Consider the following 27,271-nt stretch of genomic DNA (forward strand, 5'->3'; position numbering starts at 1 on the left):
CCGGATACAGAGAATCTGCCACATTCTGGAAACATAAAACCAACTAAATATATAGAACAAATAGAAACCATGGGCCAATGCTCTTTATTCCCAGACTACAACAGACAAGAATGATAGTTTTCTATATCAGGAGTGCTAGTGATTAACACACAGGCGAAAGGAGGTCACAGATAATTAAGCCCAGGCAGTGGGCATGTTCTAATCCACCACACTGAGAATGAGGGAACGATTTCACCAAGCTCAATACAACCTACTCACTTCTGCTCTGAAAGGTAGTTCAGAACAGCTGAAAAAGGCCAAAATTGAGGCACATATGCTTAATGGATACATGACTGAGTCACTCTGTGAAATAAAAAAAGAACCTGACAATGTTAGATAATGGGCCTACAGACAGCTATTCACAAGGAAGGTGTAATCTCACTAGCAACCAAATCTTAGAACCTCAGTGGCTGCTGCCCCCCCTTCTTGCTTCCCCCATGTTCCTGCTACTTCAAAAGGAGACAAAGGCAGAAACCTGCAGTGAAAAGGTAATTAGGAGTATATACAATGCAGTGTAATCAAGGTATAGAAAGCTTACTGCCAATTCAATGGTGGCACAGAGTTCAGTGACTTTTCAGTGGTAAACACACAATATAGATGTGATGGACTGTCTGATACTCATCAAAAGCAGGCCAAGTCAAGTGAAGTGAGGGGTAAGAGTAGAAAGGAAAGCAACAAGAGAAGAAAAAAAAAAAGATACACTGCATTCAAATCTCCTCAACATATTCTACACATTTTTCCCTTGAAAGTTAAGATCACATTTTAATATTTCCTTCATTAGAACAATGATGAGCTTCAGCAGAGCACAGATCTTAAAATCTAAATCTCAATGCGATGCAGCAAACTGAAAGTCACAATCTACTTTCGTCTATCTTGGAGGCTCTCAACGTGTGAAAAAAAAGCATCAAGACAAGTAGGCCACTAACAGCAATGCACAGCAACGCACAACCTAACCATGTAGGTAACTTTCATTAATACAAAGTATGCAACAGCCATGTGTTTTCCCCAGTTTAAATTTAATATGAACTAATACAAAGTATTATGAACTGAATGCAACTATTGCTAAAAAGTTACATCAAATACACTTTGAAGCAAACACAGTAATCCAGTGCATCCCTTGACTTTTTTTTCCCTAACCATTAGATGACCTGAGTGAGTCAGCTCGCATATCCTGCTCCTGTTTCCTGCGTGTCCATTTTCTCCTCTTTTTTGCACACCAAAAGCAAAGCACATTTCGCCCCCTCATATCCACCAGCTATAGTAATAACTCACTCTGCGAAAATGTCACATGAAGCAGATTATCAGCCTGCATCAGGCACATTTGTCATGTCTAGCATTTATCACCGGTCACTTAATGGATAGTTCAAAGGAATGAGAAAGGACTAAACAGGCTTTTCACAGGAGTGGTATGCACAAATGTAGCAGGTGTGCACAACGTAGGGTTGCCACCATTTCAACAAGCCATAACCAGGCACTCCTATTCCATTAGACTGACCAATAAGGTATCATAGACCTGTACTCTGTATTTGACTTTGCCTGCCAACTTTTGATTGGCTTAAAGTTTCCAGTAAGAGGGAGAAGTAAAGTGTGACAAACTGGCGAATATGACTATATTAATTTTTCAGGAGAACATCGCAAAAAATAAACTGTACAAATGCAAGTCTGAACTAGAACTCCAGGCATGTCTAGTTGTAACCTGAATGGGCGGCAAACCAGTACCACGCCATGGTTCACGGCGTTTCTCTCATTTCCTCTTAAACACAGCCTTAAGGAGCAAGCAGTCATTTTTTAACAATGATTCTTCATCATGTAACGAAACATCCATTATTCTGACACCTAGTGTCCGGGATGTGTCAGGGTGCCTATTTTAAAAATGGCCACTTGCATGTGGGGGGACCCACACTATGGGACCTTCCTGGCTTCCTGCACATTTTCAGCTTTTCTCTGCTCCAACTAACCAACCAACCAACCAACACAGCAGAACAGAGGTACAGAATACCAACATGGACTGTCATGCCATCAACATCAGCGATGGGCGTGGGCTAGGATACTTCCAGGCTGCCCCAAACCTAGACAGGAGCAACCGAGGGTAAAGGGCCTTGCTCAGGGGCCCGGCAGCGGCAACTTGGCCAAGGCGGGTCCCAAACCAGCAAACACCCGATCACAAGTGAAGCACCACAACCACAGAGCCACCACCGCCCCTCTGCTCCAACACACTTCACAACACACTGGAACAGTGTGCCCCAGGACTGGACTTGACATGTACCCGTTTGTGCAATGTTTATTAGTGTGTCCATAAAGTTACGATTAGGAGATCTCTACTGTATGATGGGCTCTCAGACGAGGGAATGAAAGCCTGACAATGGAAGCAAACTGACTGAAGGCACTCTGTACACCCTGATGTTTGTTCAGATAATCCTCTAACAAACAAGTACACAGCACTGAAATGAAGAGATAAACAGTGCAGCATGATTGTTCATTTGTATTACTTATACAGGTGCCAGCCTTGATACACAAGACATGGTTTTTGCTAATGTGCAACGGACCATGTTACCCAGATTTTAAAATGAGTGGACTCAAGTCAGCTACTTCAGATGACTTGCCACATCTATTCCCATATGACAGGCTTTCAGTCCGTAACATACTTTAGACAAGCTTTGGTTCAATCTAAAATAAGCGCTATATTTCACAAAAATAAAGCAGATTTCTCTGCAGCAGGCGGCTCAGGCCCCTAAAAGCACCGCGACACAGAGAGGCGTGAAATCCAAGCAATGCGGCGGCTCTGAAGATCGAGCCTCATGGCAGCAAAGTGAAAAGTGCAGGCCACTTACTTCCCCCTCCAGGAGTGTTTGGTTGTGTAGAAACAGGCCAAGTCTTTGTTGTCTTTGAGGACATTCATCTTCTGGCAAGGCCTGCAACAGGAGACTGGTGTCAGAGTCCATTAACAAAGAAGAGAGGCATATGAGTGGAACATGACCTCGTGTAAACACATTTTCGTAACAGAGATGCTTTAGTAAGGAAAGAACGCATGTCAAAGTCTAATGCATGAGCACAGAATCAGCCAGTGGACATGTGTCAGTCTGAGGTTGATGTTCGTTCAGACAGCAGCAGTTCACCCATTTCATAATAAAAATGAAAATTTAGATTTTTACTGCGTGCAGGCAGTTATGTCTTAAATTCAGCATTATTATTGGGCACAGTGTCCATAATTATGCTTAGATAATTCCAGGCAACATGCTCACCCTGAAAACCAACACATAAGGTCAGACCTTTCATTAGAAAGATGCACTTTAATGCAAACGGAAGGCACTGCTGTTGTGTGAGGGTGAATGAAATGAAATGAAGGTCTCGGACAGAATCTCAGAATCTCTCGGACACTCAGGAACTGAAGTGCCACAACAATTATAGAGTTTAGGGTTTCCCACAACTCCAGCATATAAACCCTAAATGATCCAGCAATTATCTTATAAACTGAGTCAAGCTACATTAGAGAAACCAGCAAACTTTGCAGAGCTCAGGGACGCCCGTTACACTTGTCGGAAAACTTACATTCACAGCCAGATGCAGCAGACACGTGATAAGCAAACGAGCTAAATTCCCTTTTCAGCCTGTAAAATGCTGCTATGGTCTAAATGCAGGTTGCCTAACAACTGGGAAGAGATAAACAAAAGTTAAGATAGAGAAACAAAGGAAGTCAGACAAATGGGACTAGATTATACTTATGGTTCCCACGAAAGGAATCACCCGTCTCCGTGCAGCAACTTGCAGCTGACGCAAACTTTTTTTTTTTTTTAATGCTTTGGATTTACATTCTGAAATACCAGATCATTAAGACACATGCTCTGAAGAAAAATGTCTTTGTGACTGTCCCGGGCGATGTAATCAGCCATGGTCCAGTTATATTAACCAATCAGGAAGCTTCTCTACAAGGAGGCAGTCAGTTATTTCGCATATGCACAGCAGCCAATACAGAGCTAAGCAAAAGGGAGGGGCTTTAGAGAGGCAATTGAATGGAAGGCATGGAACTGAAGATAGTGGACTCTTTCTGGGGCCAAGTCCATCGCAAGTTAGCAAGAACTCCACACAAGGCTTGCAACAGTTTAAATATAGACATATTATGCACCTAATTATTTTAGTATGTAGATATTAAAGGCAAGTAAAGCACCAGAGCTTTATTTAGCTATCAGATGTTTAGTTATCAGAAGGTAAAACAGCTCATCCAAAGCATTTAAAAGTGCATCAGCTGCAAGTCACTGCATGGAGACGGGCGATTCCTTCTGTAGGATCCATACACATAGCCCATATATATACCCCTTAACACACTTTATGCTGGTTATACACTGCACATATTCTGCTCTCAGCACAGACTCAGCAGGCATAGCAGCAGCGCTACGATGACGTAGTAAGGCTGATTAGAAAACATTCTCACTCCTCAGTTATGCTGATTGGGGGTTCTTACACATGTCTAGTAGTGTCAGTACATGCGGTTTATACAGCTATGTGGTTTCACAGTGGCATCAGCCAAAGTCCAATTTCTCCTCACTGCTACAAATCACCCAGTAGAAAATTTGGGTCAAGGAAGTCACTGTGCTGCGCTGGACTGGCAGAAAAATTAATAAATAAAAAAAGTGAAAAGGCTACCGTAATCTTATATAAGTGAAAAGCCAGATGTTGCTAGAAAAAAAAAAATTGGAATAATTTAAATAACAGAAAACTCTTAACCAAAGTTGCTGACACATGCTGAACCAAAGTGATGAGTGCCTCTCCTCTATAGCTGTTTAGATTCTTAAAAACCCATCATCAAGAGAAAGCACAAGAAAGAGGAGGCAGAGAAAAAAGATGAGTGAGCAATTGGAGTTCACAGTGAGAGAAGCCCATGTCCGGTGTAAGGCCTGATGTCATGGATGCCTCCGTCAGCATTCTCCATCAGGACTGGGAGAGACCATCTCTATCCTTCCTTCCTCACCTCTGCGGCCTGACATTAAAATGCTAACGCTGCAGCTGAACAGCACCAGAGAGGCATGTGCTCTGAAACGCAGCGAACCGCTCCCGTTATCCAAGCTGATCATTTATTGCACAAGAGGTAGTACACAGCGCTCACACTGATGTGTCAGGTTGTGAAAGCGGAGCACAATGCTACCCGTTGCAACTCAAGGGAACAACAAAAAGATTTAAAAATTAATTTAATGTGCCACTGAGCAGACTGAAATGCTTAGTCCATTCAGAAGCTATATAACTACAGGAAATACCCATGTGTGACAAACTATCGACATAAGAGGATACTACTACAAACCTGTCAATGCTTCCAACGCAAACAGCTGGTCAGGCCTGAAGACTCAACATGTGGCTCTTACTGAGTCATAACAGCAGACAGGAAGATTTCACACTGGGCTAGGATAAGCTATAAGACCTAAGTGCTCAACAGCACCAGACCTTTTAACCTCAGCAATCACAAGACCAGCAACGGCCGTTCTGACTCACTTTACAATTATGGGTACAGATTCATAAGGGGCATCACTTAAGTTTTCCAGTGTCATATCACAGCCAGCCTATTGTACTCTTTCTAGCAGGCCAGGGCTAATATTCAGCATTGCATATCAATACTGCATTTTTCACTCAAAGTATGCAAATGCTGAGTAAGTAACTTTGTTGTGGCCAACAGGCTAAGGATTCCCCTTTTGAGTCAAGCTCAACTCAAGGTTTCAAAGAGTTCTTCCTCATGCCTTCTCATGGAGTTTTTCCCTCAGCTTGCTCTTTAGGGATGTAGAAGAGGATTGTGAAGCTGACTTTGTAGCAATCTCATGGTGTAAGAATGCATTCCACAGATAGGATTTTAAAAATATTTTTTTTAAATGTGAAATGAACATTTGTAAATTGTGAAGTTTCTTAAATTGCTCTAGCATTCCACAAGGTGAAGTATGTGATTCAAATGCAGAAGGGCTGCAGTTAAAGCTTTTGAAATGTAAAATGACATCAGCACATTAATAAAGGCAATAATATTTACATTTATGGCATTTAGCTGACACTTTTTTCCAAAGGGACTTACAGTTCTGACTGAACACAACTTGTGCACCTGAGGGTGCTTAAGGGGCCTTGTTCAGGGGCCCCAACAGTGGTAACCTGGCAGTGGTGGGGCTTGAACCAGCACCCTTCCTATTACAAGTCAAGTACCTTAACTACTTATACAAATATAAACAGTCTCATTAAAAGGTGCATCTCTGTGGGTGAGAAAGATAATGCACCATTATTTGACTTTTAGTTGTTTGTTTGTTCCTGTTTTCATTCTTCCTTACCCCTGAGGAGAGGTAAGGAGACCTGGTGCTGAACCAATTCGATGACTCTCTAGGGGAAACACTAGCTAGGTAGGTAAACAAGCATTCCAGGAGGTGGTCATATGACCAAACTTCCCAGCTCTCAGCATGGATCAATAAGGGCTGCATTATACAGCAAAAGCGCAATTACAAGCAGGCCCAGTGACAGAACCCCCCACAGACAAACACCACAGATGATGACTGAAAACAGACTCTACCTCAATGGTAGCACAAAACAGACAAAATTCAGGTTTCTGATGTACATTACTGTTAGCTGGGTGATTGTGTGTACTTCTTGTGTACTGTCTACGACTTCCTGACAGTGTGTCTAAAGAATGGATATAGACCTATCAAAACTGTAAAAATGGGTACAAGGGAACAGGCAAACCTACTTGCACTACTCACTGCATTAAGTGTCCTACCGACTCAGAAGATGACAATTATTTTTACTGTTGATTGTTATGCTTGTAGTTCAAACAGTGTTCTACAAACAGACGTGTTAAAACCCCAAAACAATCAGCTAGAAAAGCTATCGTTGAAAGAAGATGGCAGTCACATGACAAGACTAAGACATGGGCTCCTGGACTCTCAACAAAAACGGAGTCAACTCTAGGTGGTTACTAACCTTGTGAAATAGCGCGTCTCAACCCCTCGGTTTTCTATAATCTCACTATGCCATCAAATAGTTGTTTTTTGTTTGTTTGTTTGTTTTAAACGACACGAATCACGCCAACGCACTAGAAGTGACTTCCTAAAGCGACTAAAATCAAACCGTCTTTTACTAGTCTTATCAATCGAGTAATTAATAAACAATAAAGACCAATTGGAGATGACTTAACCGAACAGGCGTCGATAGGCTATAGGCATCTAACAGCTGAGCCAAAGAGGAGGGCGCTATCGTCTACACTTGGGGGTAACTTCAGCATTTCAAAAGCAAGAGCAAAGCGAAAAATGCCAAGCATCTGAACTTTCCCACGCATAATTTAAAACTAGCTAGCAAGTTGTATTTATAAACACACACCATGAAATGTCACCCCCACATTTAGTCAGAGGAAGGAGAATTATAGTTGTAACTAGTTAGCTAACTGGGTTTGTTTGCTGACTGTGAAGTGCATCAAGTTGATCAGCAGGCCCTTTACATGAAAATAATGCATAATGTTCTGCATAATTTTCTATAATGACAGCATAACAGTGAAACAGTCTACTAGCTAATAATCTAGCTAAGTGCTAACTACTTTTGACGAGATTCCTGGAACAATATAACGACTCTATGACGTTACAGCGAAGTTATGTTAAGTTAGACAGGTTAGCTAGCTGAATGGCTAACGCTAAGAGCATTGAGAATTTCAGCAGCTAAACACGTAGCTGGATATTTCGGCAGTGAGAAACAGTTTCCTCAACGCTTGCCACAGATAATCCACCGCTTGCCACTTTTCCAAATTGACCCTTCAGCTCTCAGTTCACATTGGGATGTCAGTACCCGGCTAGGTACCAAAACTGGCTAGTTAGCTCGCTTGCACGAGCAATCGGGTTCCACTGCATCAATGGAACACAAATTGATGTAACCCAGCAAGTAACCGCGAGCGGAACTGGCGCGGGTGCAACATTTTACCTGAATGTTCGATATCAGATGCGACTCGCCTTCGTCCCTTTACCCCCACCCTGCAAATATGCGTAAACGTCTCTGCTCTTTCCTCCTAAAAGGTGATGCTTAGCCTTGACAACTGCGCTTCCCTTAGTAAGAAAACTCAGGACGCCGCCATATTCGTTTTTTGGACAAAGTAAAGGTCTGCGCAGTCGCAGAACCTGCTTGTCATGAGGCTATCAGCTGGTTGGCTAGACAGGAAGTACCCAAACAATCATCGGAATAAGAAGAACGCACCGGGGTATAATTGTTTTATTTCTTTCAGGTATGTGAATGACAGCTGACTACGTTAAACGGTGCTAAAAGAATGCATGGTTTCATGTGTCTGACAACATTGTCCAAGAACTACTGTTTAGTCTAGGTAATAAGAATCCCAAACTCTCTTGGTAATACTGCACCATGTTTTTTAGGCTTCTTTCCTGTGCTCATGACGTTTGGGACTAATCGAGATACACAATTATGAAATAATGAAATCCTTAAATATTACACTAAATATATATTTTTTGGCCTCATGAATACATACATTACCAACATACAACATTAAGTACACTGAATAATATGAATTAAATTGGCAAACGAATATATTTTCTAATAATGAAATACATAATTGCTTTCTTGCTACATAATTATAAAGTCATATTTAATCATTGCTTTTTATATGAATATGTAATTTAAAAAAAAATGCTAGTGCCCACATTGCAAGATTCCCCCACACTCAAATGTTGTGGAATATAGATTAAATATGCATACTTTATGCATACTGAAAATATGCATACATATCACCTTTTTGCCCATATTTGTGTAAATCTATGATCTATTGTAGACACTTAGCTGAGATAGCATATTGCTGACATTTAATAGTATAAGTTGCATCAACAACATATTTTCAAATAGCCCAATCATTGCCCAAGATGCTCAGTTTCATTATTATTTCATTTCATCTTTTATAATGGAACTGAGCATCTTGGGCAATGATTGAAAATGTACTGAAAAATAAACTGTGTACAACAGATGTTCTTTGCTTTATGCACGTGGAGTTGGAACTGCATTCAGGATGACTGACAGACTGTTAGGAGGTATTTTTCACGTAGCGTATGCAAGCTCAGCACTCATAAACACAGCTTGTGGTCATTACTTTACACAAAAGCAGAGGACATGAAAAGACAGCATAGGCTTATCCATTATCTGAACGCAGAACGTGTAGACCAACCACTATATACAACAGACTGGTAAATGTACATTAGAAATATACGTATATGTGTATATGTAAGATATATATCTCAAACTGACAAGATTGTATTCTCTATTGTAGTGATTACTGCCTTATACACTATTTTGGTTTTGTCAACATACCAGGGTAAGTTGTGTTACACAAATTGGCTGGATATCTAGGGTGTATGTACTACAAAAATACAATCTGTATTCAGTGTATTTTACTTATTATATTTTAATTCATTTCTGTTGCTTTTTGGTAGGCTATTACTTTTAGGTAATGTTGGCACTTGTGTTCATTCACTGCTCCCTAGTGGTAGAATGTTGCAGCACGTGAAGGAGGTTTTGCCTCAACATGTGCAACTTTCATTGTTAAGAGATAGTTACTGGCTAACACTGGTCACATCATTCAAAATGTTTTCCCTCTCTAAGAATTATCAAAATATTTTTATGTTTAGGATATTCTACCTATAATGCAAGATACTTCTAATGAGCAAATGACCACTGTACATTTCTGTGTCTCTTTGTTTCTCTCAAAAGCAATAGACAGAATGGATATTCTAAGACGATGGAACACAGTAACAATAAACATAAGTAACGGTTTCTCCAGGAGAAACAGCCACATACACACATCCTACTCACTTCTAATATGAGAGCTTGGTCAATGAATCAAGGAATGTCTGAACTGTGAATTGAATCTTGGTGACAAATAGCAAACATTAATAAAGAAAACTTTTACAACCCCCCTCTATGAGTCAAGGCTAATTACGTTTGTCTTATTGAAGTTATTTAAAAAATGCAATGCAAAACTGATCTAATTTTTTTTTCATGTAATATAAAAACAATTATTTCTCACATTGTTTGGATTATTTCATCACATTCACTCACCACAACTGCAGGTAGAGGGGAAGCATTTTGCTGTGTATGACTTGCTGACATAAAAATTGATGTGGACTAGCATGGCCAGGAAGGCGGTCACGTTATAAAGCATCTGATCCAGGGGAGCTGAACATGCGCTGCCCATTAGCCTTATTGAGTTAGCGTGCGACTACACCAGGAAAGCCTGGGTTTCCATGCTTTTCTTGGATGCCTCTGTGGCTCAAAACAAAATGGACATTGATGACAAATTTGTCTTAAGTCACAGATGTGAACAGACAGTAACTGTATGATCTGTTATTCAGTAAAGATTAAGTGATACTGAATCAGTGTGGCATGGTTACAGCATGACATTTTTGAGTCATGGAGAGGAACTGTTCCTGTCATATGGCCTTCCAGAAGAAAGTAACCAAATATGCCATAGATGGGGGGCACACGACATATCCCTCCAATAATTCCTGCTCACACTACTCATATAATGTGTTTGGTGGTGTGAGCAGAAATGTGAGTTCAACTGTGAATTGAAATGCCATAATTTGCTTGGGTGACTGGGTTGAACATACAGCAAGTTAGACATTTTTCTTTAGAAACACAAAACTTCACTCATAAGTCTTTCTGAGCAAGTGATAAGAAAATTAGTGTTTACATTTTAAACCCATATAGCAAACAGAGCATCTAAAACAGTATATAATAAGTTATCATGACATAATTAAAAGGTTTAAGGAGAACAACAATAACAACCTATCAAAAATAATAGGTAACTGCTCGCTCTTTGCAAAAAGCTCCCTGGTCGTTCTAGGGTTAGACTAAACAGATGGCCTCGATAACCTGGAAGCCATTTACGTTGCGTCCCTGTAGTACCTGATGTGCATAAAGCGCCATCTACTTGTTCATCTCAAATTCCTTCCCAAATCTACTTGGTTAGTAACGCAGTGACGCTGTTCCGTTTCCAAGCGCAACTCAAACATAGCAACGTTAGACTCGAGACAGCTAGCTAGGTTAGCTAATTGGGTTTTACTTAAATACTAAGAAAGTAAAATCTCGGTTTGTTGCTTTAGTGCCTTACTGTGCCATATACAATTTGCACTCCGACGTCTTGTTTCCCCTTCTACTCTAAACAGAAATCTTTTTTAAAAATCTTGCTACGATGGTAAGTAACAGCGTTAGCTATGTTGGCTCAGTAAGATAGCTAGTTTGGTGACAACCAGCGTCTTAGCTTGATGGCTAGTTAGCTAACGTGTCGTGTCGTGTCAGACAAGCACGCCAAATATAACATTAAATCCACCGAAAGGCGTTTGTTTTGTTAGTAGCTGGCTAACTACATAACAACAGCTCGCTGGCTAGCTAGCTATCTAATAGACATGGTCTTACTTGAGAAACGCGCCTAAGGAAGCAGCGAGATGCTGTTATCTGTTTGTCTAGTTATACCGTGACTATGTAGCTATACCTAGCGTTAGCTGGTTAACGAATAATGATGTTACTACCGTTACATTGTTTGTTACAAAACATCACAGCGTGAAATAATTTGTAGGTAGGTAGTATAGATCATCATGCTGTTTAAAACCATGCGTTAAAACATTCTAATCTCACTATTTGTGAAGACAACTAACAATCTCTCTCTCTCTCTCTCTCTCTCTCTCTCTCTCTCTCTCTCTCTCTGCTGTATTGTATGGGCATGTAAAGTAATAACTTTAGACACTAGCTAACCTGTCACGACTGTATTGTATAGGCTTGCATAAGCAAACCAACCACTACTTCAACAGTATAACAAGTATTTAAAGCAGCGTACTTTAGATTATGCCCCCCTCCAAAAAAAATTAAACATACCAAATTAAATGAGTCTTTTAAATTACTGTTGTCATGACTTTCAATGGCTTGTTGCACCTCTCTTTCTTTGTGTTAAATACTTTTTCCCCTGTGTCATTTCTCATTATTACACATAACTTAATTTATGGATATATATGGTTTGATTTCTTTGCATGTGTGGTTTGAATGGGTTGTTACCGACATGGTGAGAATTTCATGTTAGTAGCACCTTTAGAAATAAATTTAGTTAGAAAATTGGTGACATGTTCAATACTTATTTCACCTGCTGTATGTACTATAAGTGTTTTTTCCTTTATACATTTATTTATATATATATATATATATATATATACACACACACTTCTGTTCCCCAGGCTGATTTTGGGTTCAGTGAGCATCACCAGAATGAGGTAATAAACTACATGCGCTTTGCTCGCTCCAAAAGGATTCTGAGACTCAAGACCATTGATTCCTGCTTTCAGGACCTGAAAGACAGCAGGTAAGATGCCCTAGTTCTCCATTTCTAGTGTATTTAGTTCAAAGTATCATCATCGTCCATCAAAATAGTCCCATAATGTTTTTAAACATTTTAGGATGATGCTAACTCTCTCGTTTTTTCCTTCCTCTAACCCCCTCCATTTCCCCAACATCTCTCTCCCTCTTTCACTTGGTCACTCTCTCTCTCTCTCTCTCCCTCACCTACCCACTTCTTTCAAGAACATTTTCTCCCTCTCTGTTTCTTTCTTCCTCCTTCACCCCTCCTAACCGCAAACCCCCAGGCTGGTGGAGGAGACCTTCACCATGGACGAGGTGGGTGACATTCTGGAGGGCCTGCGGGTGGTGGTGCGGGGCGAGGTGGAGACGGAGCTCATCAACACAGCACACACCAATGTGCTGCTGTTGCGCCAGCTCTTCTCCCAGGCTGAAAAGTTCTACCTGAGGCTGCAGACAGACATCTCTGAGCTCGAGAACCGGTGGGTGCTGCTAAGGATGTCCACACAATCATGTTTTATTGTGAATCCAAAATGTCTGTGCTCAGTCTGCACAATCACAAATTAAATACCATTTTACAAAGTCACAGAGTGGAATTGTCAGAACATCGTGTTATTGAAGTATTGGGTGTGACCATGAATGTTAGTGATGCTTGTTTTGTCACTGCATGGGAAAAGTCAAAGGCAATTGCAGTTGATATCAACTGACCTTTCCTCCCTGGCCTTCATCACCTGAGCCTTTATATGAGGTGTGTGCCAGCAATTCAGAAACTCTCACTAGCTTTGACCGGGTCATGAAGTCATGGCCCCTTTTCTATTCAAAGAAAGCCACTTCCTTCCTAAAGCTAAGAGCAGATGTTGTAATATGAGTGAAACCACACAGTTCAGATGCATTCACCATGCATATGAGCAAGGGCATAGCATTTGTGTATCATACACAACACAGATCTTATCTGTGCTGCAGAGCCTTTATGATCTTGGATACACAGTGATGAACATTTTTCATAAGAGGGTGACGTTGTTGATTTAAAAAAACAACTTTACCTGCATAATTTTAGTTATTATTATACTTCTATTATCAATTTACCATGATGCAATACTAAGGAAATATACAAATTATTTCAATCTGATCTCCATGTACTGCATCTGTAGTGCATGATCAATTACCACAGACAGTAATTTTGATGCATTTCTCTGTACTTAGAAAGGAATGTGGGGTAGGGGGAGCAGTTCACTCTAAATATTACTTGTAATATCTTTATCTTATAATATCTTTGATCACCTGTGCTTAGAATTCCATTAGAAGTGTAATTCAGACCATTGCTGACAAGAAGTTGGTTGTTAACCCTTTTTGTTCACATCATTTCAAGAGCATGAGTCAGAGATCTGCATCTGATTTTCTTTGACATATACACCTAACAAAAGTGAAGAGCCACATAAAACCAAATGTGCTTACTTTGTTCAATAAAATCTAATTGGAGTTACTTTTAATATTATTCAGTTTAATATTATTATGTATGCACACAACAGAAGATATTTTATTCTTTTACTCTCAAGTAAAAACAGCACAACATCATGGGTTGTTTTATTTTGTAGGCTAATAATGAACAAATTAAATATTAAATAACATTTAATATAACAAATCATATCTAAAATATATGTCAGAAATGGACTTTTTTTTCTGCTCTGGAGTCCATCACCTTAAAGAAAATGTAGTTGTTTGGCAAGTAATTGCTAGGTACGCAAGGTGTCTACCATTTGTCAAAGTAATGAGAACAAAATTAAAGAGTATTTCCCATTTTATGTTGTTTTTAAATTAACTTTTAAGGTAGTATTTGTGCATGCGTTTAACGTAACTGGTTTCCATGACAAGTCATACTCAGGCTGAAGAAAGAAAGAGCTGTCGTATATATAAACACAGATCAGAGAAAGCCAAGCAGCAAACAACCGTGTGTGTGTGTGTGTGTGTGTGTGTGTGTGTGTGTGTGTGTGGGGCCAGAGGTCTTCTCTTTTCCAACAGCCTTGGAACGTGCTTCTTGGTGTGGCTTACGCAAATGTGCACACAAAGGAAAACGCCCATCTATGTAGGCCCCATACACTGCTGGTTTATCAAACCACAGCGGTGAAGCGCTCTGTTTACCACCAAGGTCTTAAGTGATAAACAGTTTTCAGAAGGTGTATTGTATACGTTAAAATGTAACTGCCGTTTTCTGCCCCCACATGAGGTGGGAAGGAGCAGGTGTTTTGCCACTGATGATACCGAGATGTGTCTGTGTTATACACTGATTTAGGGTGTCATCTTTGTTCTTTTAGATCTTTGATATTTTAGGGTATGCTTGCTTCTCTGACTAAATTATACATGTACATGAGCTCTACATGCAATATATATATATATATATATATATATATATATATATATATATATATATATATATATATATATATATATATATATAATGTATGTATATATATATATATGTATATATATAATGTATGTATATATATGTATGTATATATATATATATATATATATATATATATGTATATGTATGTATATGTATATGTATATGTATGTATATGTATATATATATGTATGTATATGTATATATATATGTATGTATATGTATATATATATGTATGTATATATATATGTATGTATATGTATATATATATATATGTATATATATATGTATGTATATGTATATATATATGTATATATATATGTATATATATATGTATATATATATGTATGTATATGTATGTATATGTGTATGTATATGTATATGTATATATATATATATATATATATATATATATATATATATATATATATATGTGTACATAAATAATAATAATCTAGCAATTTAACTGAGATCATGAGAAGTTTTTGGGTTTTTTTTATCATCACTGCATGTTTTTTCTTTATCTTCTCCCTCACTTGTCTGACCTTCCTCACTGATCTCTGCTCTCCCTCCTTCATGTCTGTCTTCTCTAGAGAGCTATTGGAACAAGTAGCAGAGTTTGAAAAGACTGATTTCAAAACCAACAGCAAGGTGGGTGGGTGTTCTATATCATCTTCAGATTTATATACACAAACTGAATGGCCACTTTGTTTGAGATGCCTGCCTTTTCATGATTGGAGAGTGCCTGTATGGAAATTAGACATGTGACCCCAGTGTGCAACATAAAATTGTGTGAGCAAGTTTTCTGTGGATCAGTTTCAGCATTTTCAGATCAGTGTTGGCAGTTGCAGCCCCGAGACTATGTAACAGCCTGCCATTAGATATCTGATCTGCCACCTCTGGCACTACTTTTAAAACAAACTAGTGACAGTGAAACAGGCAGTGATGTTGTGATAAATGAGCTCTGAGCTGAGGGATGGAGGCAAGGTCAAACAGAGCATTTTCTCAAATCAGCTTTCTTGCACTAAAGGTTCTGGTTATAACAATAGTATTAAAAAATACAATAGTTAAACAATAGTGTGCTACTTTTTTGCTGGGTTTTTTGTTATGTTTTGAACCAATACATAAGTTGACATTTGTGTATATACAGTGAATGGCCACTTTATTAGAAACACGTGTCTTTTTCACAATTGGAACTTCCCTGTAGGGAAATTAGATGAGTTCAGCATAAAGTCAGATGAGCAAGTTTTCTGTGGCTCAGTTTCATTGTAAATCCACATTAGAATGGGAGAATGGGGCGATCTGTGTGACTTCAAGGCACAGTCATCGATGCTAGACTAGCTGGGGTCAATAAGACAGTAGACTAGCTGGGGTGTTGAGAGTGTACAGAGAATGGTGTGATCAAGGAGAAACATCCAGCAAAAGAGGATCCTGTGGATGTAAACAACTCCCAGATGAAATGGGTCAGAGGAGGATGTTAAGAATTGTTCTGTTCTGGAGAATAGGTGTTGCACAGTCAAGCAAATTGCAGCCAGATACGAAGCTGATGCTTCAACTGACATGTTTGAATGCACAACTCGTCATTGTTTGGTGCACAAGGGCTATAACCAGTAGACAACCAGTTTGAGTGTTGTCTAAGGGAAACAGTGAGGCAAGACTCCAGTGATTCACTGAGCAGTGGAAAAACATCACCTGCTCAGATGAATCCAGATTTCTGTTGTAACATGCTGATTGGTGAGAATTTGTCACAAGCCCATCTTGATGGTGTCAACAGTTCAGGCTGGTGTAGGTGGAGTAATAGAGTGGGGAATGTATCCATGACACACCCTGGGTCCTATGATACCTGTTGATGGCCGTTTGGATGGTAGGGCTTACCTAATCTAATTCATCCCTTCATGGCAGATGTTTACACCATGACAGAAGAACAATTTCAGCAGGACAGTGCATCATGCCATAAGGGTGGTTTGTCATGGATTGGTTCCAGGATGATCACAGCAAGTTTTCATTCCTTCCCTGACCTTCACAGCCTCCAGGTCTTAATCCTGTACAGTATCTATGGGACAGGGTAGAACGAACTGTTCAGAGAATGCCAGTACCTCCCTCTAATTTGTGAGTTCTCCTGTCCACATTGGGCCAAGATTCCTGCAGAACGATTTCAACACCTAATGGAATCAAGGCCATGCCGAATTTCTGCAGTTCTAAATGGCAAAGGAAGTCCAATACACTACTAGATGGATGAGGCCATTTACTGTATATTCTGTGTGAAAACACTAACAAAACCATCTCAATTCCCAATACTCCTACCCTGTTAGTGCTCCTGTAGCTGACCTGGTAGATCAGGTAGATGCAGGTCATGGGTTCAAATCCCAGGGTGCACGCACTCATTCTCATAAGACATGTACGTTGCTTTGGATAAGAGCACCAAATGATGTAAAAAATCAATTAGCCACTTGTTGCCACGTGTTACAGCAATTTTATCATGGTTAAAGGTTTATTAAGCACTCATGCCCAAAACACCCATAGCTATGATAAAATGAGCTGTTGAGAGGTCAGATATCCATTGCAGGGGTTGGGGGTGTGGCGGTTTACTAACATGTTATTAGAAAGCAGATAGGAAAAGGTGATGTGCAAGGCTGATATGCCAATAGGAGAAAAAGAGAATGGATGTTTGTGAAGAGGTTGTTTAGAATATACACAGTGGTGTTTTATTGATGTTCACTGCACATATCAACAGAAATCACACCTTTTGTGGATTAATGTGTGACATGCAGTTTGAGACACAAGTTTTTCACACAGTATCCCCCAGCTCAGTTTAATCAGGCTAAGACTTCCGCTTTCTGAATATACTGCATGTGCAAGTCAGATTTGTTTAATGATATTTTGTGCAAATTTGTGAAACTTGTTTCACAAGAGATTGTGATCTGGAACTGAGGTCTTGTGTTTTTTTGTTTTTTGTTTTTTTTTGAAGATATGATGCATAACTTCCATTAATTAAAGGTAATCCTTCTGGTTAACCTCTTGTGGTATTTTAGATAAATCAGGAATCCAGTAAACCTAAGTTAGCCCCACTGAATGAGGGAGGAGTGTCTGAACTACTCAACAAGGTAAACCAGCCATAATATATAATACATGCCAAAACATTATTTTACTTAAGATTAACACTAGAGTCAAGTGGATTAGTTCTATGTGCATTTCAAGTCACAGGTCAGATGCATATATCCTGTACTAAAGGTAGCCCTTGTTTTTGTTTTCCAGGAGATCTCCAGACTACAAGAGGAGAATGAAAAACTGAGAGCTAGGCTCCGGACTTTGGAAAGCCAGGTAAAGATATTGCAGAGACCTTTGTGATTCTGTAAGCCAGGCATGTCCTAACTTTTGAGCTGAAAGGGAGTGCTGTGTGTCTTTTAAATGCAGGATCTCTCCCCGAGTTTCAGTCTCAGCTTTTTAACCACCCTTGTCATGTAATGGTGTTTAACATCTTGGTACTTACTGTGCTGTAGGCCATGAGTGCTCTGGATGAGAAGTCAAAGGCTGAAAGGGCCCTGAAGGAGCTTCAGAAGAACCAGGGAGATCAGCAGGCATGTCTTTAACAGTCCCCCAGCAGAAGATCTGTTTTGAGCCCTGACAGAGAACACAAACTGTGTCTTCCTTCAGTAGCTCCTTAATAATGATTCAATGGGCTTTAAGTGTCAATGTTCATATGTGGTACTGCTGAATTGATATACAGTGTTGTCAGTATAAGGGACAAATTCACATACTGTTTTATAGTGCTTGGCCTCCAGTGTTTTAACTGGTGAACTGATTTTTATTTGATATCATTTTCTTTATTGTCTGATATGGACTGTCCAATTGTGCTTGGTTTAGCACTTTGCACATGTCTCATTAGGTATAGATGCTAACTGTTGCACAGTTCTGAAGAATTTCTATTGACTGTCAGTAAACTTCACAGAACATAACCAGCGTAATTAAACAGGTCATCTTGCCACTTGCCTCTTTCAGTCTATTCTGCGGGCTCAAGAGATTTCCAGTCTGGAGGAGACGGTAGCAACCATGCAGGCAGACTTTGAAAAGTCGCTGAGCGCCAACGCTGCCTCCCAGAAGGAGTTGCAGGAGAGCCTGGTGTCAGCAAAGCATGAGTTGTTGCGTGTTCAGGAGCAGCTCTCGCTCGCTGAGAAGGTACTGACAGCTGAGCTATTCTGTAGCCCGCCCACTCTGCTAATCCAGTTGCAGCCTTGGAAGACAATACTTACGATTCTAAGTGAGCTTAATTTACTGTTGACTTTTCACTTTCACATCATATGCTTAACAATACAACATAATAACAGTAGTCTTTATTTATATTGTAATTTTCATTTTGAGTCCAAAGTCTCAAGTTGTTAAAGAGGAAAAAGAAACTTAAATAAAATACATTAAAGGGATAACATTAATACAGGTGATGAAATGTAGGATAAAATAAAATGCCTAATAAAATACTAATGTAAGCAAGTAGGTTTTTTGGGGGTTTTTTTGTTTTGTTTTTTTATTTCAATATTCTCTGGAGCACTGTTCCAGAAATTAGAAGGGTTATAAGAAAAAGATCTTCTTCCAACGGAGTTGCAATACCTTAGATGAGTGGAGTGGTCAGAGTGGGCTATAATCCTTCAGGAGATCAGAAAGATACAGGCTAGGCTTTAAAGGGCTTTCAATGTCATAAGCAAGACTTTGTAGTCAATGCAGAACTTAAGATATGACCCCAGTTTGCCCTGGTATGTGACAATTAAGTATACAGATCATCTCTCAATCCCCACTCCCCTTTTTTATGCTTAAGGAAGCGCATCCACAAATTACTGTTGGGGTGGATTCTGTGTAGATATTGTAATGCATTCCTGTCACTGAACTTTCCCACTCTGCACATGCGATCTGATATGCGAGACCAATTTCAGGCCTGTGTGTGTGTGTTTATTCAGGAGCTGGAAAAGAAGTTTCAGCAAACTGCTGCATATCGTAACATGAAGGAGATCCTTGGGAAGAAAAATGATCAGATTAAGGAGCTCAGGAAAAGATTACAGAGGTGAGAGGTGCTGAGTGAAGGGGATAACAATATAGTATATAGCATGTGTTATACATAACATATGCAATATACTATACTACTGCGTGTGTGTGTGTGTGTGTGTGTGTGTGTGTGTGTGTGTGTGTGTGTGTGTGTGTGTGTGTGTGTTGTACAAAGAATGTGAAGACGAACATTTTAGTTTCTATATTTATTCAGTCAATGACTGTGTTTAAAGACAAGAAGAAAGAAATTGGAAATGCAAGCAATATTATTGTTTGGCCAGATGGCTAACATGAGTGAGACGTTTTCCAACACATTTCTCCAGAGCATAATAGTGCCACCTCAATCAGCCTCTCTCTATAGCATTCTCGCCATGGGGAAGCTTATGTTTTGTTGTATTTTTTGACTGTTCAAATCAACATGTTGGATGAAGGACAGGAGTAGCTGGCTAGAAGAAAGTCTGTAGCAGGAAGAAGGAGGGAGGCACGTTCATGCTTTTCAGTTGTGCTTTCAAAAAAAGAGTTCAGGTTCAATTTTGAATGTCTGTTGGATCCATCACTGATATTACACAGCTCTTATACCATGGTCCGTAATCATTTGTGAGCATCTTACAAGTACATTATTGATGATTAGATTAGCCTAATTAGATTATATGACCAGAAAAGCAGGAACCCAAATTCAGTACTGCATTGAAACACTTTTTTTCATGACGGCTGCCACATATTGGATATGGACTACCTCTTGTCATGACAACTGACACACGTTTTGGCAGTGTTTTAACAAAGATCCAGCAATGTCCAGGTGTTAAAGCTGGCCATACATTCATCAGTGGTTCTCAGAATTGCCCAAGTCTCATGAGTGGACTTATATACTCTGTATTCCTTCTCAAGATGTCCAATGGTATTCATACCAGAGATTGTGGTCTCCAAATCAATAACATTGCACTGGTATTCTCGCCAAACCATTCCTTGATGATTCTTGCACTGTGACAGGGAGAATAATCTCTCCTTGGATGTACATGTTGATCATGAAAGAATGAGCCTTGGCTCCAATAATGTTATGGCACGCTCTGGCATCAAGGTGTCCTAAACAAGGTAATAACAGACTTTTAACAGACTGGTTTATGCCAGTTGAATGTCCCACAAACCACTACACCTTCCCCACTGGCATATACAGTTGTGACCAAGCAAGATGGGTCCACTGCCTTCTCACATGTTTGCATACACCAAGAGTGTGTCGTCATGTTGGTGCAGTTTGGTCTGATGAGCCCCAGTTCCAACAACCTTTTTTCTAGTTATCGGCCATTTGGTACTTATGTGTACCCCACAAATGCATTCCAAGATGAGCTCTGCACTGGTGATTTAACGTTACAGCCCATGCCACCTTGCATCTCTCATGATCACATAGTAAACGTTTTGATGATGTGTCCTGTGTTCTAGTCAATTTGTTGTACACCTTTGAGACTTCCACCTTCAAAAAGCATGGCAACTACTTAAGTTGAATTATGATTAAACTCACCATCCTGGTGCCCTTGATCATGACATTCATAAGGAAATGCTTTAAACACATTCTCTATAATCTGTTTGCTTGCTAAGGAAATGGAGTCACTGATGCATGTACCTGTTTACATGTATGCAAATAAATAGGGTTTCTTTTTGTTTCTGGTCTCTAACGCCCTGATTTACATGTCTTAAAATGTTAACATCCACAAAAAATGACCAAACTGCTTTACTAACATTTTCTAGAGAATCACATATTTTAAATCAGCAAAATGATATCTTTTGCCTTTTTAAGGGTAGTGCTGAATTCATGCAGCATACTGGATTATGTATTTCTGATGAGCAAAATAACATGTTTTATTGTTTCACTGTTACCCAAACAACAACCATCTCCCACTGTGGCCTACTCTCCTGTGCTCACGTTAAGGTGTATTTATGAGTTACTTGCTACACCTCCTTATTACAGAGTTACTTTAACCCGACTCTACTTTCATGTCTGATCAGCTACTCTTGGCTGTTCCATGGGCTTGGCTAAAGCTCACATGTGACAGCATATGCAGTTGCAGCCCAGAGGCTATATAACAGCCTGCCATTAGATATCTAATCTGCCACCTCTTATTTTAAAACAAGATAGTGATAGTGAAACAGGTAGTGATGGTGTAATAAATGAGCTCTGAGCTGGGGGATGGAGGCAAGGTCAAACAGAGCATTTTCTGAAAGGAGCTTTCCAGCACTAAAAGTTCTGGTTATAACACTAGTATGGAAAATAAAATCTATTAGTAAACTACTTTTTTGCCTCCATGCATCAAGTGTGGTTTTGAACTAAAACATAAGGTGACATTTGTGTATATACACTGAATGGCCACCTGCCCTTTCACAATTGGAACTCCCCTGTAGAGTGCAGCATAAAGTCAGGTGAGCGAGTTTTCAGTGGATCAGTTTCAGTATGAATCCACATTGTGTGAATCTGTGTGACTTCGAGGCACAATCATCAGTGCTAGACTAGCTGGGGTCAATATTTCAACAACCTTGTGGGGTTTTCTCATGCAACAATGTGAAGAGTATACCAAGAATGGAAAAACATCCAGCAAAAGGGGATCTTGTAGGCATTTCTTTTCTTGTGAAATGTTACTGGTGGTGTTTTGTTTTGGTTTTTTTTGTTGTTTTTTTTAATAAAGCTGGTCAGAACTTTAGAACTCCAGTTCTACAGTTTAGTGTATTCTCTGCCATAGCATAACTAATGCAATTTCCTTCTTGGAAGTTTCAAGCCAGCCGTCAGGTTGAATCAAGTCTGCTCAAACTGGTAAAGATGCAAAATGTTAAGTGTTTGGACACCCAAATACTGAAATAAGAGGTTTTAATCTCTCTTGCTGAATTTTTCTGTCTTCTGTTCCCCACAGATATGAGACAGATGAGTGAAACATCACGCCTACCCAATGCAAAGAAGAATCTTTTATTGACCCAGAAGAGTTAAGGTTTTTTCCTTAATGCTATACACAAGAAGATGGCATGGGACAAGAAGGAAAAAGGGGGACTGTTCATGTAATATTTCTGCTACTTTAAAGTTCCTCTTCAGAAAGAACTACCTTTTAGAGTAAGGCTTTACACATCATACTTGGACTAATGTTTTAGAGGTGCTTAACGGTATTGATTAGTTGCGTTTGAGTATCACGTAGTTCTTGCTGCTTGAGATTCTTATATGTGTGCAGCATACACACACTAAAAACACTAAAACAACACAATGACAACACCATCACATTTACTGTAACATCACATGTTTAGTTGGGTGCAGAGGAAAGGGCTCTGCACAAAACTTTACTTTTATCAGTTGTACAGAGGAATATATTTCTTTAACGGGTGAGGCATAGCTTTTTAATCTTATTATTACCACCTTGATCATCTAGCCAATGCTCATATTTTTTTCTTTTTTGTTTTTCTTTTCATGTTATTGGGCTCACTATCAATTGCATTAGGCCCACTAGCAACAGTAGCTTGTCACCAACAGAAGCCTTCCCAGTGGAGAGGTTTCTAGATAAAGAATTGTTCCTTTCTGTCTCTATTTATTTTTGTTAGTGAGTTAACTGTAGCTGAATACTTAGTAAAAGCATCTAAGCTTATTTTATTTCAAGTTCTTAGTCAGTCATGCAGCACTGTGACAATTTTCCATATTTGCTTTCCTCTCTGGGTTTATTATTCTGGATATGGGTAGGTGAATACTTTTTTCCATTCAATAGTAACCACTGTCCAATTACAATGTCCAGTATAGAAAAATTAAAAGGTGGAAAGAGACATTATAAGATATCTTCCTGTATTGTACACTGGATGATGGCAACAGTGTATTTTCAGAAAACTTACATTAGGTCTACACAATATATCACTTGTTAATTATTGACACAACGTTGGCTTCTGCAATATTGTGATATTACCACAATATTGAATTCTAGTGATTTGACAGAATACTGAAATTTACATTTAGAGTATAAATTTGAAAGGTTTTCATTGCTTCCCAGTGAGTCTTATTTGGGTGATCTGACAATGAAAAAAGACATGATGTCACAAGTGTAAATAATTTTTATGTGTAATATCACACAGGCCAGTTCTTTACCATGTCATGTTAGGTGTTCACCAGTGTAAAGTATATGATACACCTAGAGGCGTAGGTTTCATTTCAGCTTTGAGGGGCAGCACTGCTCATACCACCCAACCCAAAACATTCTATGAGTAGTGTGAGCAGCCCCCCCCCAAAAAAAAAAATCTACGCCTATGGATATATCAGCAATATTGTCCAGCAGTAATCTAAGCTTGATTTATACTTGACACTGGTGCAAGGGCGCGCGCATGAGAAATGACGCAATTGTGGTGCATTGGCCCGATGCAGTGTTGGTCATGCTCCTCTCAGATTTTGTAACTTGGTGCTAACTGTGTGCTGTGCTTCATGCAAATGAATGAATTTGAAGGTAGACTGGCTGAGAAGGCATGCCTCTACAGGCATTTTATGAATGCTCCTTCATGGAAGGTGAGTGCTATGATTGGAAAAGGAGAGGCAGTTTGTTGTAAGACAATTTATGTGCTGAGTGGAATGAAGACCCCCTCCCAGCCCCCCACTCCTGAACTCCAAATGTGTCTGTTTGGTTTGCCGGGTTTGCACTTCAAAGAAAGGAAATTTAGAGAAATATGCAGAAACTGCACCAGGTTCCCAGCCAAAAGTAAACTCAGGAAGAAAAATGTGGAAGAACTGAAACCGCAATGAATTGCCCAACACTCGAGCTTTGTAAACTCAGCTCAGAAGTAAACGCTGGCATCATTCTGAATGAGTCAAGTTAGTTTTACCGATGAAAGAACACACAAAGTGAGAGGATGTTTTTACAGTCAAGAGGTTTATTGTCAAAATTGATAAAGTGACTGGTAAACTGGATTATTAAACAAGCTTTATTGGCAACAATGTTGCCTCCTCTGTGAGGGAGTGGAGTTCAGTCCTCTGTCTTCAAAGCTGCAGCACCACAACTCATGGAAATTCCACAACATATTAGAGCTGGAAAAGCATGATGTGCCTTGCATGGAACTGAACAGTATGTGGTACACAGAGCAAATTCAAAAAGTGCTATACGACTTTGAACAGCACTGTCAAAATTTTAGCTTGTTTCAACCCATTGTAACATTCATGTGTTTTCCATTTTGTGGTACGGCTAAAGCAGGTGTGTTACTTCAAAAATGTCTTTGTTGCTCCAAATGGACTCCTGTATTAGAAGATTAAATTGTAGCTTTGCAAGCTGACATTCAGATTAAGTCAAGGGGTTCTGTTGGACAATTTTGGGACTTGCTGTCTGAGTTAAAGTATCCAAACATCAGAAAATGTGCCACATGTTTAATAGCACTTTTTGATCAACTTACTTATAGAAAAAAAAACATTTTCCACATGACAATTAAGTCCAAATACCTGTCCAACCTTATTGATGATGACTTGGATGTCTGCTTGAGATTTGGTATAAACAGCTATTGTCTAGACTACACAAACACGACTCAATTCAATGCAACTCATCAAAAAAAGTTTAGCATAATCTTTCAGTAGTAATGCTGACATCGTAAACTTTAAAAAGTGATGAGAGTGACTCTCTTTTTTGGTAAATCACAATGACTTGTGCACTGGACAATGCTGATCTCAAACCAACAAAGCTCAGGCAACCCTGTTGTAAGAGGTGGAAAAACATGAAGGGTCAGTTTTCCAAAGACAAGAATGGACAAACACATTCTCTTTTGTCATTTTTGTCTGCTTAGCAGCCATAAACACAACAATTCTTCCTATTGAGAAGCTGTTCAGTAATATGAGCAGTCATACCTGGTATGCAATGTTTATCAGGAATTCGTTAAAATTTACTACTTTTTCAGGGGTATGTCTTTGCATTGCCACCTGTAGTTTTGAGGAATACTGCAAGTATGAAGGCACTAGTGTAAATGCACATGCTCTTGTCATATTTGCACACCATCCATACAACCCTGTGTGCATGTCTTTTGCCAAAGTTTAACTCCGGCTTGAGTGTGTATGTTTGTGGTGTTGAAGTCTTACCCATTTACATCACTACTGCTTTGATTTCTGGCGATAGAACATTCCACTGTATCAACAGCAGTGTCATCTAAAATAAACCCTTGCAGTACGCTGGTTCATAAACAGTTTCTTTATGCTGCATGTAATAATGTGGTATTCCACAAAAAAAAAAAAAAAAAAGAACAAGAAGAGTAGAGGTATTTTCCACCTTTGGAGAAGAGGAGGAAAAAACAGCTATTTGAAAAAAGCTTCCAAAAGGCAAGTTTAACAAAGTACTGATCTCACTAATCACAGAAAAAAATGCCCAGAATTTTTTTGATTATATGAGGTGAGGCCTGCAGCTTCATCATATCAGTTGATTTTGGTAAATTTAGGCTACATTATTCTGATGGAGATGCCTTTTGGTCAGATCACATAGTGGATCACTCTGGAAGATGCCTGTGAAAAACAATGAATGACTGGCTGACTGAGTCCTGTTGTTAAAGTGCACATGTGAGCACTCTAGCTTTCCACATTTAAATCTAGGTAGCATTTTGCTACCAACAAGTGGAAAAGTAACAAGAATGATAACAAGGATGACATGCATGCAACTGCTGTGTTTAATCACAAACTACCCCAACTGTGTGTCATTTCAGGACTGTTACAGAGACAAAAGGTGAAGTTCAATGATTTCATATTGTGTGTCCTTTCTTGAAATATTATTTTAATAACTTAGGCTACAGGAAGGGATGCATTTGTAGCTATATAGCCATATTAATCTTGACCATTGGTTGTTTACTTTACATGAATGTATGTTCTGTGCTTAGTAACCTAGCTAGCTATCTGACATTAGTTACATTTCAAAGTTGTTAATGTTAGTGAGCAAACAGTAAGTGATGTATCAGCTGTGTGTGTTTCACAAGTAGATTATATTTTGGCTCATTGACTGATCTACTTGACTGTTTAAATGGGCATGAGCAAAGGGCTTTAGTGCATCTGTGTAGTAGCTAGCTGGCTAGCTAAATTAGTGTTACACACAAAGTATTTAGCTATGAAAACAGCAATAAAAATCTTGTCTGCAAGGAGTGAATAATGCTCTCCCTTTGATCATGCAATTATATGGGTGGATTTGTTTTTATTAATTTTAGCTAGTGGTGTTGGGGATGAACTTGTTATTAGCAAGCCAACAGGCACATTAATTATCTCAAAGCCTCTTAATACCAAGCCTAACCTTGTTTTACTTCAGGACATGCATGATTAGGGGACGGGGAGAAATGCTATCTTGCTATGTAACAAAAGCACAATTTTTGCATATTAATGGTATATGAGACACTGCAGTCAAGCACTTTGAGAAAATCATTAACTTTCTTTTCTTAAGGATAATGTTAAGTTCTCTTTGAGTGACTGCCTCCCATTTCTGACATATGAATTAAAAAAAA

General features: G+C 39.2%; 2 protein-coding genes across 4 annotated transcripts in view; one reads left to right on the forward strand and one right to left on the reverse strand.

Moving 5' to 3' along the window:
- The window catches only part of LOC113573819 (dnaJ homolog subfamily C member 13), a 42,179-nt gene extending 34,060 nt beyond the window's left edge, over window positions 1–8,119 (reverse strand). For 2 of the 3 annotated variants that reach the window (XR_004776075.1, XM_035526302.1), the window contains exons 1-2: window positions 7,963–8,119; window positions 2,871–2,951 (exon numbers count right to left, since the gene is read on the reverse strand). Coding sequence is in view for 2 of the 3 variants with exons in the window: in XM_035526302.1 (XP_035382195.1) it covers window positions 2,871–2,938 (68 nt within the window). In the remaining variant the exon portion in view is untranslated. Of the gene's footprint in view, window positions 1–2,870; window positions 2,952–6,975; window positions 7,190–7,962 lie in introns of those variants that run through there. The other variant, XM_035526303.1, reaches the window with a different exon arrangement.
- A 2,906-nt stretch (window positions 8,120–11,025) lies between these two features.
- On the forward strand, window positions 11,026–25,977 carry lztfl1 (leucine zipper transcription factor-like 1). Its single transcript, XM_027004316.2, has 10 exons — window positions 11,026–11,233; window positions 12,264–12,388; window positions 12,669–12,863; window positions 15,376–15,433; window positions 17,815–17,886; window positions 18,038–18,103; window positions 18,283–18,360; window positions 18,782–18,958; window positions 19,729–19,832; window positions 22,711–25,977. The coding sequence occupies exons 1-10, from the start codon at window positions 11,231–11,233 to the stop codon at window positions 22,727–22,729; spliced, it is 897 nt and encodes a 298-aa protein (XP_026860117.2). The 5' UTR covers window positions 11,026–11,230; the 3' UTR covers window positions 22,730–25,977.
- The last annotated feature ends 1,294 nt before the right edge of the window (window positions 25,978–27,271 follow it).

Source organism: Electrophorus electricus, chromosome 5 (assembly GCF_013358815.1).
Source record: "Electrophorus electricus isolate fEleEle1 chromosome 5, fEleEle1.pri, whole genome shotgun sequence".
Taxonomy (NCBI): Eukaryota; Metazoa; Chordata; class Actinopteri; order Gymnotiformes; family Gymnotidae; genus Electrophorus; species Electrophorus electricus.

Bases quoted from the DNA above. Each gene is read 5' to 3' on its own strand.
- lztfl1 (XM_027004316.2), top strand. The intron at 12,864-15,375 runs GTGGGTGCTGCT...TGTCTTCTCTAG, and splicing joins ATCTCTGAGCTCGAGAACCG to AGAGCTATTGGAACAAGTAG. The intron at 15,434-17,814 runs GTGGGTGGGTGT...GTGGTATTTTAG, and splicing joins ATTTCAAAACCAACAGCAAG to ATAAATCAGGAATCCAGTAA.